The following is an 18,972-nucleotide window of genomic DNA, read 5'->3' on the forward strand; positions in this document are numbered from 1 at the left end:
GAGGAAGAGAGACGTAAATACTTAGCAAAAGAAGGAGATTGTTCCCAAAGTTGTTAGAGTTAATATCTAGAGTGAATAAGAGCAAACAATGTATTGCCTACATTAGAAAATCCAAGAGAACCATCATTTTGGAGAACAATTTGGAAATATAGTAAAAGCTCTCTAATTTCACAATATAAGAATCAGAAGCTGATGGGTTCATCAAAAATGTTGGTTAAAGCAGGGAACAAAGTAATAAACTCTTTATAAACATTTACTCTAAATGCTAACTCATTTGCTGATATTTTGTAGAGGGTCAAGGCTTTTTTTTTGTGGTATGTGTTTTTTATTGTATTTCCATATTATCTTTCTTGCGTAAACTACGCCCCTAATTCATCAGCTCTAATTTCTCGTTTCAGTTTATTAAAGTAGGATGAAAACCTAAAGATATTTTTGAAGCCATCTGAGTGCAGAATCCTACTATGATTTTAAGTATTCATGGTTGTATATGTGTGATTTGGCAACAGTTTTTTTTTATTGAGTTCTACTGTATTCACCTTAACCATAGATATTACAGTTATATGACATTTCATCAATCTGTAATATTTAAATTATATAATCATACTACCACAAATAACTGGCATAAACAAGGGACTGACTCTTTGACAAGCATACAGCTCAACTGCTGAAATGACTACATGTATGGGAACATATTCTCTGAGATTGTGGTTAATTTTATGAGTCAGTTAAGAGAATGTTTACGAAACAAAGTTGTAGAATGGGCACACCCTACGTAATACCATCACTTCCATTTCTGAGTATGTATCCTAGGGCACATTTATACGTATGCATGACAGGTATAAGAATGTTGTTTTATTTTTCGTGGTAGGAAAATGATGAAAGTATCATATATTTGTATAATGGTATACTGTTAGCAGTTAAAATAATTGAATTTTGATCTGTCAACTCACTGGTTCTCAAAAATAAAGTTGAGGGTAAAACACATTGCAGAACATTTTATTGCAGAATGGTTCCATTTATATAAATTAAATACATTTTTAACATTCATTTTAAAATAAAACACTTTGAGCGTACAGAAGTATAGTAGATAATAGTGTAACAGACACCAGTATACTTCCTATTGGCTTTATCTAAACTAACCTGCCATTTTTTTTCAGGTGTTTTTAAAAGAAAATAAATTACAGATACTGTTGGAGTTTCTTATGTGCCCCTTCACATTCTCATTCTACCCCACCCCACCCCCATCTTTCAAGAAATGCCACATTTGGAGTTTATTACCTCTATGTTTGTTTATATTATTATGACATGTATAATATAGTATTATTTTTCATGTTTTCAAACTATATGAATTGACTTGTACATATTATGAAATTTTTTTTCTTTTTGGCCAGTGCTTTTTTTTGAGATCTTTATTTTTCATATTTATTCATTTTTATTCATATTCATTTTATTTCATATTTATTATTCATTTCATATTCAAAATATCATATTTATTTTTAACTCTGGCATAGTATTCTCCTGTCTGAGTGTGCTCTAATTTAGCCATTCTGCTTCCAGTGTACATTTGTTTCTAGCTTTTTGCCGTTACGAACAGTGCTCTGATATACATTCTTGTGTTTCCCTACACAAATGTGCTCTAAGATGTGTGCCTAGAAATCAGAACTTACTTATAATGATCTCTTTATTCTATTTTATTATTTTTGCATGTATGTGTGAGGAAGATTGGCCCTGAGCTAACATCTGTTGCCCATCCTACTCTTTTTCTTGAGGAAGATTGACACTAAGCTAACACCTGTGCCAATCTTCCTCTATTTTTATGTGGGAAGCTGCCATAGCACAGCTTGATGAGCGGTGCTGGGTCTGCGCCTGGGATCCAAACCTGCAAACCCTGAGCCACTGAAGCAGGCTGTATAAACTTAATCACAATGCCACAGGGCTGGCCCCTACTTATTTTATTTTTTAAAAAATTCAAAGCATAAATGACTAATTGTTGATGTATATGTTACTGTGGGGTTTAAGAAACTCCTATATGCAGAGACATATCTTAATTGTTGGTGGATGACTAAGATGAGCTAAAATAAGATATGACAGTCAGTCTGTAGTTGTAATCTCATTTTTTATCAGAATATTTATGATTTGTCTTTTAAAGATTTTATTTTTCCTTTTTCTCCCCAAAGTCCCCTGGTACATAGTTGTGTATTTTTAGTTGTGGGTCCTTCTAGTTGTGGCACATGGGGTGCTGCCTCAGCATGGCTTGATGAGTAGTGCCATGTCTGCACCCAGGAGTCAAACCAGCGAAACCCTGGGCCACTGAAGCAGAGCACACGAACTTAACCACTCGACCATGGGGCCAGCCCCAGTGATTTGTCTTTTAATAATTCTGCATCTGCACCCAATTCTGTAAAAGTTGCAGATAGAGGTATAATATTTGACTGAAGCAACTAATTATTAATGGTTATTCTGGAGGTAAAATGAGATTATGATCAAAGACATGCTTTGAATATTGTAAAGTGCTAGGAAAATATGAAATTATTACTGAAGTAGCTGATTTTAATTTTTTTTATTAGATAATATAGTTGGATCTAACAAAAACAGCACGATTTGTCCTGGTAAGTATGAATTCTTATTTTATGAACTAATACAAATTATAACCTTTTCCTACTCAGAGTATAATGCATTTATACAAGGCTAAGAAAGGCATATTTTTAATAAAAATCCAAAAATAGATTTACTTTTTCTTTACTATGAAGAAAAAATTCCATTTTATCCAATATAAAAAATAGAAACTCATTTGAAATTTTGTTTTTCTTTTGTTCTATAAATTTAGAGCTTGTTTTCTGACCTTTTTAAGAAAATGCCTGAAAGTTGAGGATTTAGTTACTTATTTTTGAAATCTAGTAAACTAAGGCAGTTAATTAGGAATTCATCTTCATGACAGCCTTATGCTTAAGTATTGTTTATGAATCTGAGTGTAAACACTGTTTCTTATACTTGGACCATGCATACCAGGTATGGGTCTGGTAGTATGGAAAATATGTTGTGTGTACCTAGAATTCTGTCTTTCCTATCAAGCTCATCAAAGCTCTACTGGAGCCATTTTCAAGTAAGGAGACCGTTCAGAGATATAATGAGTAATTTCATGTCTTAATTTGGGAAAGAGAAAACAAGACATTTAATTAAAACTGTAGATCAATGTTAAAATCTTTTATAAGTATAATTTGGAAACTGAGAGATAAAGATAATTTGTTTTTAATGGTGAGGGACTAGTTCAAATATTGGCTATGTTGTTAGCTGTTATGCAGATTGGTCTGGAGCAAGTAAAACTCTTCACGTGCATTTAAAGTAGAAAAGATTTTGAAATACCAGAATTGTATTTTGTCTATTTAATGGCTATTCTGTTATTAAAAAGATGCTAGTTTATTTCTGATAGCATCATAGTTCCACAAAATATTTATGTTTGTAATCTTGAAAAATAAAATAGTTGGACTAGATGATGTCAATCATTTTTTCTGTTCTATAATGTGCTTCCATAATTTCCTCACAGTTTAATATTTCCTTACCTAAAGCATTTATAATAGGTGTAGGTAATTACCTGTATGAGCCCTTGTCAGAGATCCACTTTTGATGTTCAGGAAGCAATTTGAAATCATTCCATGAATGTATAAACCAAAGCCACTTGAGGAAAGAAAAAGCTAGTTTATTTCAATAGACCTTTCTTAGGTCTCATGATTTGATGTTTAAAAGATTAGTGTTGAGAAACCTTGGTGTAATATTTTTCACTTGATATTCAAATACCCAAAAGTGTCCTTTCCTTAAAAATGTCTTCAAAGAAAGCGTATTAATTTTCTTGGGAAATTTGCATGGCGCCATGTTAGGCAAAAAGTTTGAGGTACTTCCTGTTTACTGTGGACTCTTAGAGATTCATTAAGATTAATAACGACAGCACAAATTCAGGAAACATTACTAAGAAAATCTAAATGCAGTGAGAGTTTTTATTGTCATGTTTGTAGATTTTTATTCAGGCTTTTTTCCTCTTATTATTATTAAATATTTTATATGAGAGCCTTAGAAAGTATCTATTTAGTTATCCTTCTGGAGATGCTGCCTAATGGAAAAGTAAAAATCTATAGCTTCTTTAGTTAATATAAACATGAGGAGGAAATAGAGTTTTACTTTTGCTCTAAAATATAGGATGTGATTTTATTCTCTTAATTTAGATGTATTGCAATATTTATTTTTGTTTTCATATGATGACTTTCTTTGTAGATAATTATCAAACAGCACAGCTGCTTGCCTTAATTCTAGAGCTACTCACATTTTGTGTGGAACATCACACATATCACATAAAAAACTATATTATGAACAAGGACTTGCTAAGAAGAGTCTTGGTCTTGATGAATTCAAAGCACACTTTCCTGGCCTTGTGTAAGTAAACTAAATGAAAATTCTTGTAAAACGTTTAAAGGAACAACATTTTTAATAGAGATAAAAGCCGAAGTTACCTATGTGAATTTACTTGTTTTTTTAGCAGTGTATATGCTATTAAAGAGATGATTATGAGAGGCACTAATCTTTTATTTGAAGGACAAGAGGAATAGGTCACAGTGCTTCCTCACCCATATATTGCTCACATTTAGATTCAGTTAGCTTAACTGTTTGAGAGAATACCATGTGCAATGATAACATTTCACTAATAGATCCAGTACTGCTGTCTTTTACATCTGCTTCGTCAAATTGTCATTTAGTAGTAACTCTTTTTATATTTTGGAGATAGAGGCCTTGAAACATTTTTGTGTAACTCAGATTATTTATTAAACTTGTAAAATAGCTTAAGGGTAGTCCCCTAGTAGACCACTTGGACCTATAGTAATCAAACTTAAATGCTGATGTTTGCTCCAGTGTTGATTTTTGGCAAACTATAAACTTTCCTTTCCTCTCATAATTTCTCCTGCAAATAGAGGTGAAGAAGCTTCCTTCTCCCTCCAAATAAAGAGAGCTTTATGGGTTACTTCTTTTTTTTTTCTTTTCTTTTTTGTTTTTGTTTTTGTTTTTGGTGAGGAAGATTGTCTCTGAGCTGACATCTGTTGCCAGTCTTCCTCTTTTTGCTTGAGGAAGATTGTCCCTGAGCTACCATCTGTGCCAGTATTTCTCTATTTTGTATGTGGGATGCCGCCACAGCATGACTTGTTGAGTAATGTCTAGGTCCGTGCCCAGGATCCGAGTGCATAAATCCTGGGCCACTGAGTCAGAGTGTAAGAACTTAACCATTATGCCGCCAGGCTGGCCCTGGAGGTTATTTCTGAGCATAAAAATTATAGTTAAAATTTAAACATTTAATTAGAGAAAAAGTTCATCTCTCTTCTACTTCCTTTATTTTTTAAAGACCTTAAAGTAACCACTGTTAACTGCCTGCACTATTGTTTTTCCATTCCTTTTTCCATACCTGTACAAATTTACATAAACATATTCATATGTGTATAGGGTTTTTTTATTTTTACAAAAACAGGATTATACTAACACACTTCTCAGTCTCTTAATATTACTCTAGGTCACTGAATATGGTGTGAACGAATTTTTTTCCTAAACATAACTGAGTAATATTTCATATAGTGGCTCTTCCACAATTTATTCTACCATTCTCCAGTGCATGGATAACAAAATTATCTGGATATTTTACTATTCCAAATAACACCGTAGTAAATAGCCTAGTACATAAATATTTTAAGTGCTGGTTTATTTATTTATTTCCATGAGATAGATTCCGAATAATGGGATTGCCAGGACAAAATGTGTATATATTTTTAATATATCCTTTTAAAATTTTAATTTGACATATAGCCTCTAGATTACTTTCCCAAAAGATTGAAGCACTTGACATTCTTCCAGTACTCGATGTTACTGCTTTTTAAAATGTTATCAGGCTCATGATGGAAAATGTGGTATTCCATTTGTGTTTTAATTTACTTTCTTCTTGACAACATCTTTTCATATTTTAGTGCTTTTGCATATTGTCTGTTGCAAACTGCCTGTTATCTTTTTCTTAGAGCTCTCTTTATACTGAAGATACTAACAATTTATCAAGTTTTGGGGAAAAAATGTCCCAGTCTCATATGTCTTTGCCTTTATGGTATTGTTTTCCATGTAACTGTTTTAAAATTCTTAATGATGACAAATATGTCTCTTTTCCTTTTATGGCTTTTTTCTCTTGCTTAGGAAAGTCTCCTGAGATTATACCAATGTTCTCCTCAATTTTCTTCTAATATTTTTGTTTCATTTTTTGTGTTTATATATGGAATACACTTGAAATTTTGTTTTTGCATATGGTTTGAAGTAAGGGTCTAGCTTTGTTCTCTTCTAGATGAATTGCCAATTGTGCCAACACCTTTATTAAAGAAACTATATTTTCCTTAGTGAATTAAAATGTCACTTCTTTTATGTAGTAAGTTACCATATATACTTGTGTTTTATTTCTAGACTGTCTATTCTTTCATTTCATTAGATGAAATAAATGGGAATGTTTATTCTTATGTCATTATAGTATCTCTGTTGTAAAGTTTAATATCCACAAAGTCCCTCCTCATGTTTATTTTTCATAATTTTCTTGGTTCTTGTACATTTGTTGTTCCACGATAACTTAAAAATAATTTTATCCAGTTCATCCTGATTGAATTTACTTTAAATTTGTATATTAATATTAGAAGGATCAGTGTTCTCATGATGGGTTTTCCTCTCTGGCTTTCTATAAGTAGTCCTTTTTGGTGACTGCAGAGTAGTCCCATTTATATGGCTATATCATAATTGAACTGATCTCCAGTACTTAAGTGTTTATATTGCTTCAAGATTTCCATTACTGTATTATAAGAAATGCCATTTAACTATAGCTTTGTGTGTGTCAGTTCATTCACCAACAGTGGAAGAGCATGCCTGTTTGCTCAAATCTTTGCCAGAACTTCAGTCTTTTAGTTCTGCCACAGAATGAGGTGATATTATAAGTCTAGCACTTCTCTCCACATTGTTTAGTGTTAGTTATTAGAAATTTATACTTTATGTAACCTGTTTTCTGTTTTATTCTCAGATAATGTTTAGAACCTCTTTTGACAGGCACAACTTTTAATGACTTCCATCCATGAACAGAGAGTTGAAATGAGAGACAGACATTCAGAAACCTTGTGTTTTGAAAGATTTGGCTAGTGGTGTCAGTAAAATAAATTAAGCTACTTAAGGAAAAGATCACAAGTTAAAGGATCAACAAACATAAAAATAAGGGATTAAAATTATAGTCTTTTGTGTTTCACAAAAATTTTAGCAATAATATTTAGCTAAGGAAAAGACAAAAGGAAAATTTCTTTTCCATATTCTAAAATGTGGAAAGCCAGATTATACTATTTATACATTACTTTATCATTCTTTTACAAATACAGTATAATCTGCCACAGTACATCTTTACCCAAGGCAAAATAGCTCATAAGCAATTGGTAAACAAAGGAATGATGTTATTATAATGTGGAGGTACTGTTGGTTCACAAATGATTTTTCCAGGGCAAAGGGAGCTGTAATAGTGGGAGTGTAACTATAGCCTTTATCAAAAAAGTGAACAACCTTTAGCTCTCCTGTGAAACTGACAGCAGGAGCCCCTTTGGCTGTATTTTCAGAAAATTTAAAAGTAGCACCTACCTTGAAAGCTTCCTTCCCCAGAGAGATAAGACAATCTTGGCTCTTGGCAGGTTGCACCATTCCTGTGCCCACCTTAATGACAACCCCCCACTGATTCTGAGCTGTCTTCACTGCATTGTCTCAGCATCGACAAGCATTGCTGCTAAATATGGCCAGAACTTGCATTCTAAGGTCTTTGTGTATTTTTTAATCTCTCTGCCATGGAGCTCCCTGCCTGGGTAGTTATTTATCTCCCAGATACCAATTATTGTAAAGCTTTGGCAACAAAGTTGTACGGGTTTTAAGTGGTCTTTTCCTAACTCTGTTTTTCTCAAAGCCCAATTATTTTTAGTGCACAATTTTGCCTTTTATTCTAGAAGAACATATACATTGCTCTATCCAAAAATACCTGCGTAATAATTAATATTAGTAAGATCATCAACTTATTCCTGCATTATTTTTAATTAGGTGCTCTTCGTTTTATGAGGCGGATAATTGGCCTTAAAGATGAATTTTATAATCGTTACATCACCAAGGGAAATCTTTTTGAGCCAGTAATAAATGCTCTTCTGGATAATGGAACTCGGTACAATCTATTGAATTCAGCTGTTGTTGAGTTATTTGAATTTATAAGAGTGGTAAGTTTATATTAAAGAATTCTTAGTAGAGTACAGTAATTTTATGTTTAGTGATGTTAATGTTTTAAATTACAAAATTCAGCACAGTCCTTTAACCCATATTTACTCTATTCTTCTCACTTCAGTTTTTATTGGTCACATGTTTCAGTATCATGTCTGGCACATGTGGACATTTCATTCAAGCATGCCATTTATGTGATCTCTGTGATCTGTTGTAAGGATAGTAATAAAAATGAATGGAAAAGCTGAAAAATAATTCCTTTGGTAGACATCAATATAAGATGCATAAAAAGTAGGATTTATCATGAATTTAAGTCAAAGAGACCTGAAAGTTAGGTGGACTACTCCCATTGCCTTATTTTACAGATGAGGCACATGCGACACCCAAAGTGATTAAATGACCTGTTCAAGAGCATCCTGTTACTTAGGAGCACAGTCAGGGTTTGAAGATACGTTGCAGCTCAGTTTTGGGCAAAAAAAAGATTTGTCATAAAAAGATCTGGAGAGGGCTCTGTGTGAATAACAGGGATAAGACAGATAACTGTAGAACCGGTACAATAAATTTACCCTCTCCTATACACTGAAATCATTCCACTAGGGGAAATGGCCACATGGTTAGAAAGAACTTGAAACAAGAAAGTCAGATATAGAAATTTGTTCTCTAGTTTTGTTTCTTACAAATCAGATTTCTACTGATGGCAGACTATTCTCATATGAAGATTATTTGGGTGACTGAATTGTTTTCCTAATAGTGGTCAGTTGCCAAGAGTATGATTTTTAAAAGGATGAAGAGGATAGAAGTACTGTCTATAGCCTTAGAAAAGAAGCAGCATAGTTAACTAGCTCACAAAGTCTCTGAACCCAGGTTCACAGTACACTGTTTAATGACTCAGAGATTAACTTATATTGTTATACCTTTAAACTTTTTGGTGAGATACTGATAAAATGAATTGTAGGATTTACAACCCCATCCCCATTCCTATGATTGAATTTGTTTTTCTGAAAATAATTAAAGTGGCTTGTGTATTTCTTACTACTGTTAAAGTCCTGAATCACAACTTTAATTATTTTTAATAATGAGTCTGCTTTGTACCCATGGATTTACAATGATAATTTAGAGTGATTCATTTACAATTTAGAAGTTATTACTGTCAGTTTATTTCACAAAGATTATACCACTGGAAGATGTGGGAATAGACAAGTACAAATCGAGTTTATCAGATCTGTATATGTAATATAGTCGGAGGAATCCATGTTTATTATTTAGGTAAGGCTTATCCCATTATGATAGCAGTTAAATGAGGAGTCATTAATTAAAGCCTAACATTTGTTGAAAATATAATTTCAAAGTCTGCTTTCTAATTAGCTGTGTGCTCTTAATCCAGCCATCCAATATCTCTCATAGCCTCAATTTTGTTTTTCTGTAAAATGAGGATAATAAAATCTATTTCATAGAATTCTTATGAGGATCAAGTGAAATTGTATGCGAAAGTCCTTTTTAAATTGTAAAGTGTTATGTAAATGCAAAAAGTAAACAGAAGACATAAACTAAATCCATTTACTTTTCAAATGTTTCTTATAGTGCCCCCAAAAGGGCTCCAGTGAGTTGCTTTTTTCCAAGTTTTCTGTGGAGTCCTGGCTCATGTATAAAGAAAGTAGGACATTAATTTTTGGAAAGTCATTTTCAAAACCCTCTTTTGTTCAGCTTTGGAACTATAAAAAATTTTTTTAAGTTTTTTTCCTCACAAGCATTGTGTTATATTTGAAATGTAAATTTTGTGCTTATACAGGAAGATATCAAGTCTCTTACTGCACATATAGTTGAGAACTTTTATAAAGCACTTGAATCGATTGAATATGTTCAGACATTCAAAGGATTGAAGACTAAATATGAGCAAGAAAAAGACAGACAAAATCAGAAACTGAACAGGTATTATTTAAGTATATTGCATTTATAGCCTATAAAATTAAATCCGAAATCGTCTGCAGTTTGGATCTTACATATGAAATTTACCGAGGAATTTTTTTCCATCATTAGGTAGGACCGGGTTATATAAAAGAGTAGAATATCTTCCCTAGCCCGAATCTTTTATATGAAAAATTACTGCTCCATATTGTAACTCAAGATAAATTTTTAGTTTAGTTTACAACATCCTTAAATATTTTGGAGTGTTCCCTGGTTACATCTTGTATCATGATTTGAGGTGATTATGATATAAATTTTACTCAGTTAAAATTACTTCAGCTCCTCTTGGTTATACGTATTTATTCTCAAATTTAATCTGGTTGTGAACTTTAGATCATTACTCAATATTTGTGATATGTTTCTTACAGTGTACCATCTATATTGCGTAGTAACAGATTTCGCAGAGATGCAAAAGCCTTGGAAGAGGATGAAGAAATGTGGTTTAATGAAGATGAAGAGGAGGAAGGAAAAGCAGTTGTGGCCCCAGTGGAAAAATCTAAGTCAGAAGATGATTTTCCAGATAGTTATGAAAAATTTATGGAGACTAAAAAAGGTATTAAAATTTTGAATTTTCGAATTGTGCACCCTCTTCTTCATTACAGAAACTATTAAGTTGTGTGAAGGTGTCGTCATAGTTTATAAAGCGTGAAAGACATGAATTTTATACTGAATCCTGTCCTTTTAAAATTACACACTTTTTCTAAATCTGTTTGGGAGCTCTTTTCATGTTTAAAATGTTTTTTCTTGAAACTGACCATTTTATGATGCTCTCCATTTGCTATTTAGAAGTTGTATTGTCTGCTTATACTTTGCCTTCTGTGTACAGTCTTGTTTTGTTTTGTTTTGTTTTTTTACTGAAAACTCCAACAATAATAGAGACCACATAGATCCATAGAAACTTTCTAGAGCATTCCATCTTTTACAGCTAAGGAAACTAAACTCAAAGAAATAACTTTGCTCTTTGAAATTTTAAAGTCATTATAAAAGTTTCATAAAGATACAATATCAAGAAAAGAAGTAAAAGTAAAATTTCCCTTGTCTTGCAAATATGTTTAACTTGTATATAAAACTAGGATCTTACTAGTATCTTTCAAAAGAACTAATCACTTTAATTTTATAGCCTGGAAAATTACCATTATTGGAATACTGTGCTGTCTATATCATTTAAATGCTTAATAAAAATACCTTAAAAGGAAAAAGCATTTCCTGGACTTTACGTAAGTTTGTGATTTTGAATATGAGATTTTCTAAAGGCATTTCTCATTAGTTAGTGTTTCACTGATTTTCCCTGAAACTGTTGTTCCCAGCCTCACTTATTTTCCACTCGTTAGTGCCGTAAGTTCTATTTACTTCAGCCTAGGGGAGCAAATAGCGTATTAAAATGTCCTATGGAATAGATGTGTTTGGTAGCCAAATTCTTCTACCTTTGCTCATTACAGGCACTGCCCTGACTACTGTCCAAAGAGGCAATGAGGCCATACTTGAAGTACTGCATCCAGTTAAGAATCATATACAAAAATAGTAGCAACCAGATGTTAAAGGATAGTAGACACCTATGTCATAAAAGAAACAGATAAAGGAACCTAGAATATTCAGGAAATAAGATACTGATAGATATGATCTTATCTTTAGGCATTTGGAATAATGACTTGTGGGAGAGATTATTAGGTTTTTAAGGAGTATAGAAGTATAGAGTCAGTGAGTGGAAGCTGCAGGGAGACAATCAAAGGAGGAGTCAGCTGGCTAATGAGTCCTTGGAAGTGTCCTAGAAACAGCAATGTAGAATTCTATTAGAGGGTGGCTGATTGGTTTTCTTTTTGTTTTTTTTTTTTTTTGGTTTTTCTTTTTTGAGGAAGATTAGCCCTGAGCTAACATCTGCTGCCAATCCTCCTCTTTTTGCTGAGAAAGGCTGGCTCTGAGCTAACATCCGTGCCTATCTTCTTCTGCTTTATATGTGGGATGCCTACCACAGCATGGCTTGCCAAGCGGTGCCGTGTCCACACCCGGGATCCAAACCGACGAAACCCGGGCTGCCAAAGTGGAATGTGGGCACTTAACTGCTGCACCACCAGGCTGGCCCCAGGGTGGTGATTCTTAAGGCCCTTTATAATCCTGAGATTTCTAAGATTCCAGCTAATAAAGACTTAATCACCATACACATCATGCTCTACTTTTATATCTCTTAATAAGTTTTTAAATTATCTTTAAATTATTGTTTTTTTCAAATACTTTGACTTTGCAATATTTACTGATAGAGGTTCAAAATTTTACTTCTGCTTTAGCAAAAGAAAGTGAAGACAAGGAAAACCTTCCCAAAAGGACATCTTCTGGTAGCTTCAAATTTACTTTCTCCCACTCCACCAGTGCTGCTAATGGAACAAACAGCACAAACAGTAAATCTGTAGTGGCTCAGACACCACCAGCAAGTTCTAATGGATCCTCTTCCAAAACTACAAACTTGGCTACATCAGTAACAGCCACCAAGGTATGTGAAACTGCTCTGCACACAAACTTTGCTTTTTCTATCTGTAAAATTACTTCAAGTTTACTGAAGAAAAATTGGATAATAAAAATAATTTTAAAGGAGAAAAAGTTGCGTGCATTGTCATAGAACATGACTGCTAATGTTTGATTGATTTTAGATAGATAGATTTGTTTATCTGACACATAATTGAGGTGGTTCTATAAACACAGTTTTGTATCCTACTTTTATTTATTTCTTATAAGAGTTTTTCTCTGTTATTAAAACATTGTTGATGACTGTAGAATTTCATGTATTTGGCTGTATCGTAATATTTGTAAGCATCCCCTCCGCACCAGTAATATTTTGGAGCACATAAGTTGATTCTAATATTTCACTGATGTGACCACATCTGTTGTTGCATTTTAAATTGTTTTCTTGGCTAGATGAGTAGATGTTTTCACACATATTGTCAAATTCCTCTCCAGAAAGTCTGTACCAGTTTTTGTTACCGTAAGCATTGTATGAGTGTGTTTGGCTCACTGCAGCTTTACCAGTGTTATTACAATTATTTGTAGTCTTTGCCAGTTAGGTAAAGAAGACAGTATGTATCCCATTCTCAATTGTGTGTCCTTTCTTAGTAGTAAGGTCGAATAGTAGCCTTTTGAATTTGTTCTTCTGAAGGTTGTATCTCCATAGTCTTGCCTTTTTAAAATTGGCTTATGTTTTTCTTAATATAAATGAATCTTTAGTTAAGAATATTAGCCTTTTTGTCATTCACATAGCGAACGTACTTCCCATTGGTTACTTTTTTTATAAACAAGTTTAAATTTTATATGAAAGTTTTTTCTTCCACATACATTTTTTATATGTAACCATCGTTTTCCCCAAAAAGGAGTGGCTTAAAAAGGCATAAATTATAGGACAACTGTTAGTATAAAGGGAGAAGGACAAGCGGAGGGAAATGCCATGGTAGTAGAAAACCTAACTGAAGTGCTGGTTCTTGTTTTGAACACAAAGTACAAGTCTGAGTTCATTGTTTTACAAAAATGTAGAATCTTTATTCAATATTTTGTAGTGAGGCATGGGCCTCTTAAAGATCACAGAAGTAGCATTTTCGATGGGATTCTACTATCTTTGAAACACATTTTATGTTTTTAACTAGAAGTTTTAAAATTAGTTTTTACTTTATGATAGGACGATTTAGTTTAATATTGTGACAGTACTAAGAATATTTGCTGTGGAGTTATATTGTTTGGGTTAAATCTTGGTTCTGCCTCTTTCTAGCTGTTTGATCTTGAATAAGTTTTTTACTCTCTGGGGCTTAGTTTTCTCATTTTACACAGGACTAAAATAGGCTTGTGAAGATTAAATTATTTAATAAATGTGCAGAGCTTAAGACACTATTTGGCATCTTCTCAATATATACTAGCTTTTCTTTCCTTTTTTTTTTTTGGTGAGGAAGAGTAGCCCTGAACTAATATCTGTTGCCAGTCTTCCTCTTTTTGCTTGAGGAAGATTGTCACTGAGTTAACATCTGTGCCAGTCTTCCTCTGTTTTTATGTGGGATGCCTCCACAGCGTGGCTTGACAAGCAGTGCTAGGTCCATGCCTGGGATCTGAACCTGCAAACCCCAGGCCCCCAAAGCAGAGTGCATGAACTTAACTACTACGCCACCGGGCCAGCCTCTCTTTTTTGTCTTAATCAAAGTAATATATGCACTTACTTTCAAAAGTCAAATAATATTGAAGGTACTAAAAAAATCCATCTTCTTTTCCTCTCCACAGAGATAGCTTTGTACTCCTCTAGCTGTTTCTTCTATTTCAAAATAATGTGTTAGTACTGCTGTATTATTTTGCCAAGTTTAGACGTAATTTATTAAATTCTTGTTATAGTAGATGAGAATTTAGCACATGTCAACACTCTGTACCACATCCTCACCCACATTTCTCCCTGTAGCACAATTTTCTAAGACAATATTTGATAATTTTGTAGGTGTAATGACAATACAGTCATGCACTACGTAACAGCACTTCTGTCAATAATAGACTGCATATGTGACAGTGGTGTCATTAGATTAATACCATGTAGCCTAGGTGTGTAATAGGCTATACCATCTAGGTTTGTGTAAGTACACTCGATGATGTTCACACGACAGAATCACTTACCAATGCAGTTCTCAGAACATATCCCCATCGTTAAGCAACGCATGACTGTATAAGATATTCTTTATTCATGAATTTCTTCCTGCTCTTTTTTCTATACTCTGTTTTTCTTTATAACTTTTCTCTTTTTCTAGAGTAAATAATTGCCACCATTTTTTTCATTGGTTGCAGTAATTGTGTCTCTCTCACTCATTTTTTCTGTACCTCTCAGGTTAATTTCCCCATTGTCTGCCCGTTGGAGACATCTGTCTTGAAGTCTCCCATCCTGTTCTAGCCTAGATTGTTTGCTCTGTGGACTTGCTGAACAGCTGTTGTCTTAAGGCTGCCTCTGCCATCATCCTAATACTTCCTTTTGCCTCTTTTTATTTTTGAGGAAAATTAGCCCTGATCTAACTAATGCCAATCCTCCTCTTTTTGCTGAGGAAGACTGGCCCTGAGCTGCCCATCTTCCTCCACTTTATATGTGGGATGCCTGCCATAGCATGGCTTTTGCCAAGCGGTGCCATGTCTGCACCCGGGATCTGAATCAGCGAACCCCAGGCCGCCGAGAAGCAGAACGTGCGAACTTATTAACCTCTGTGCCGCTGGGCCAGCCCCATCTCCTTTTTTTTTTGTGACTGTTTCCTGGATCTTATGTCTCTGTTCTCTTTCTTGATTTTTCTCTCTCATTTTAGTGGAGCAATATCCTCTAATAGTTCCCTGAGAGAAGAATTCCCTAAGAGGTAAAATTTGAGACCTTGCATGTATGAAGATGTCTTTATTCTTTCCGCCTACTTGATTGACAATTTAACTGAACATAGAACCAGATTGGAAATAATTTTTTTAAAAAAATTTGCAGTTATTACTGCCAAGAAATCCAAAGATATTCTTATTTCTGATCCTATGTGTTGATTTTTTCTTCTTCTTCTTAGAGCATTTGGAAAGTTTTATTGCCTGCATTCTGAAATTTTAGGATGATATCACTGGGCATTGTCAGCTAAACAGTCATGTCCTTCAGTTTTGGGACATTTGATGCTCTTTCACTATAACTTATTGTTTGGGTGTTGAGCCTTCTATGGATTGATTTTAGAATTTTCATAGTTTTTCTCTCCTATTACTCAATTTTTTGTCTTCTATTTTCTGGGTTTTATTTCATTGATTTTTAAATTTATTATCCTTCCAGATAATTTTTTATTTCTGAACAAGCATAATCAAGTGCAAGCACAAACACGTTTTTCACACTCACAGCAGATTGCTGGATATGTTCATTCTACATCTTTTTGGGGGATAGGGAGAAAACAGTGGTTATTCTTAGAAAACAAATTAATTGCTCAATCACTCTAGACTATCAAAAGATTTTAAATTAAGCAGGATAGGAATTCACAGAAGTAAAGCACTAGTTAAATTGGCTGTCAACCTTCTTTAGCAAACTGTGGCCACATTTCTAAGTAGCATTAGGTTCTTTATTACAAATGGCCATTTAGCCATTTTCACCATCAATGTTGATTGCTATGGTGGAATTGATTTGTTCTTTAAAATTCAATCGATCAGATGTGAACTTGTCTATTTTCCTTTGCAAGTCATCCTAAAGCTCTAACATACTTTTCAAAACCACATTCTTCAAAAATTTTATTGTTTTCCAGGCTGGTGAAACATCAGCTACTAATGAAATTAAACAAAAGATATTCTTTAAAGATATGAATGCTATAGAAACACAGAATACTGCTTTAGTTGTAGAGCTGTAAAACATGCACATTTTCCTCGAGGAAAAATACATACAAAGTCAGAATGAGAAAAAAACTTTTTTTGCCGCAGATTCATGGAAGAGAACACTGCATCTTGATTTTTCACGTAACAGACTTATCTGGGTGAGCTTTCCAAATCAGGACATAAAGGAACTTCCTTCACAGAATTCCAAAGAATAGATAAACTTATTTTATAAATAACCCCTATTGATGGATTTTAAAGTTGTTTCCAGCATTTTGCAGTTAAAACCACTCATGTGACCTTCCACATATATCATTTCACATATATATGTATTTCTATGTAGAATGTACGTTTACAGTTTTGATAATTATCAACTATAAACACTCAGTAAAATAGAATGAATGGATAATTTCTTAATATGATATATATGGCTGATACCAAAAGCTAGCTTTATCCTTAAGGAAGAAATATTAGAAGCATTCCCACCAAATTCAGGAACAAGACAGGCTGCCACTATCACTACTATCATTTAACTATTGTTCTGGGGTATTGATCAATACAAATAGGTGAGATTAAAAAAAAGCTGTGAGCATTAGAAAATATCAAAACTATCACTTTTGCTGATAATTAAAAAAATTTTTTTAATCATGTTAAGGAAGATCTATCTTATTTCGTTAAGTAGAGGATAATTCTTGAATTTGATTTCCTTAGATTTGTTAATATGACAAGTTATATTAATAGCTTTCTAACTTATTTGTTAGCTTATTGGTTTGGTTCAGGAAAAAAGTATCATTTTTTTCCATAGGTTTTTCTTATTGTTATCATTTGTTTTCATCCCCTCTTTCATATTAGAAACTTTCCTCAAGTGTCTGGCAATGTACAGACTTTCTTTTACATTAAAAAGTAAGGCAGATTTTCGATAAGAGTGCCATGACAATTCAATGAGGGAAAGAATAGTCCCTTCAGGAAATCGTGTTAGGATGATATTCACATACCAAAAAATGAAGTTGGACTTTGCCTCACATCATGTTTATATAACTTAACGTGGGTAAAAGATTTAAATATAAACATTAAAACTGTAAGTCTCTTAGGAAAAAATATAGGCATAAATATTCAAGGCCTTGAATTAAGCAATGACTTCATAGATATAACACCAAAAGCCTAAGTGTTATAAAAGAAAATAATAAATTGGACTTCATCAGAATTAAAAACTTTTGTGCTTCTAAGGACACTATCATAAAGTGAAAGACAACCCAAGAATAGGAGAAAGTATTTGCAAATCATGTATCTGATAAGGGACTGGTATCCAGATTTTTTTAAAGATTGACCCTTTGGCCCTGATCTAACATCTGTTGCCAATTTTTTTTTCTTCATCTTCTTCTTCTTCTTCTCCCCAAAGCGCCCAGTACATAGTTGTATATTCTAGTTGTAGATCCTTCTAGTTCTGCTGTCTGGGACGCCATCTCACCATGGCTTGATGAACAGTGCCATGTCCATGCCCAGGATCCGAACCAAGGAAACCCTGGGCCACCGAAGCGGAGCATACAAACTTAAGCACTGGGCCACAGGGCCAGCCCTCAACAACGAGTTTTAAAATGGGCATTTGAATAGACATTTCTCCAAAGAAGATATACAAATGGACCATATAAGCACATGAAACAATGGTCAGCATCATTAGTTATTAGGAAAATGCAAATCAAAATTACAATGAGATTCTACTTCACACCCACTAGGATGGCTGTAATAAAAGGGGGGAGAAAAACAAGTGTTAGGATGTAGGGACATTGCAACCTTCATGCTGTTGATAGGAATGTAAAACGGTGCAGCAGCTTTGGAATACAGTCTGGCAATTCCCCAAGATGTTAAATTTCACTCCTGGGTATATATCAAAGAGAACTAAAAACACATGTCCACACTAAAACTTGTACGTGAATGTTCATAGCAGCATTATTCATAATAGCCACAAAGTGGGAACGGTCCGAGTGTCCATCAACTGATGAATGGATAAAATGTGATATATCCATAACAATAGATATTGTTGGGTCATAAAAAGGAATGAAGTACTGATACATGCAACAACATAGATGAACCCAGAAAACATTATACTAAGTAAAATAAGCCAAACACAAAACACATATTGTATGATTCCATTTATATGAACTGTCCAGAATAAGCAAATCCATAGAAACAAAGTAGATTAGTGGTTGCCAGCAGCTGAGAGGAATGGCTAAGTGACTGTTATTGGGTATGGGTTTTTTGTTGGGGGGTAGGGGTGTTGATGAGAATATTCTGGGATTAGTGGTGGTGATTGCACAACTTGGTGAATGTACTAAAACCATTGAATTGTACACTTTACAAGGGTGAATTTTATGGTACATGAATTATGTCTCAGTTTCAAAAATG

At 33.7% G+C, this 18,972-nt stretch overlaps 1 protein-coding gene across 3 annotated transcripts in view; it reads left to right on the top strand.

Moving 5' to 3' along the window:
• The window catches only part of PPP4R3B (protein phosphatase 4 regulatory subunit 3B), a 63,624-nt gene that overhangs the window by 39,879 nt on the left and 4,773 nt on the right, over positions 1-18,972 (top strand). For 2 of the 3 annotated variants that reach the window (XM_046660951.1, XM_046660953.1), the window contains exons 10-15: positions 2,568-2,609; positions 4,267-4,425; positions 8,122-8,291; positions 10,082-10,221; positions 10,626-10,810; positions 12,540-12,742. In XM_046660951.1, coding sequence (XP_046516907.1) covers positions 2,568-2,609; positions 4,267-4,425; positions 8,122-8,291; positions 10,082-10,221; positions 10,626-10,810; positions 12,540-12,742 — 899 coding nt within the window. The remainder of the gene's footprint in view (positions 1-2,567; positions 2,610-4,266; positions 4,426-8,121; positions 8,292-10,081; positions 10,222-10,625; positions 10,811-12,539; positions 12,743-18,972) is intronic. The other variant, XM_046660952.1, reaches the window with a different exon arrangement.

The sequence above is a fragment of the Equus quagga genome, chromosome 5, assembly GCF_021613505.1.
Source record: "Equus quagga isolate Etosha38 chromosome 5, UCLA_HA_Equagga_1.0, whole genome shotgun sequence".
Lineage (NCBI taxonomy): Eukaryota > Metazoa > Chordata > Mammalia > Perissodactyla > Equidae > Equus > Equus quagga.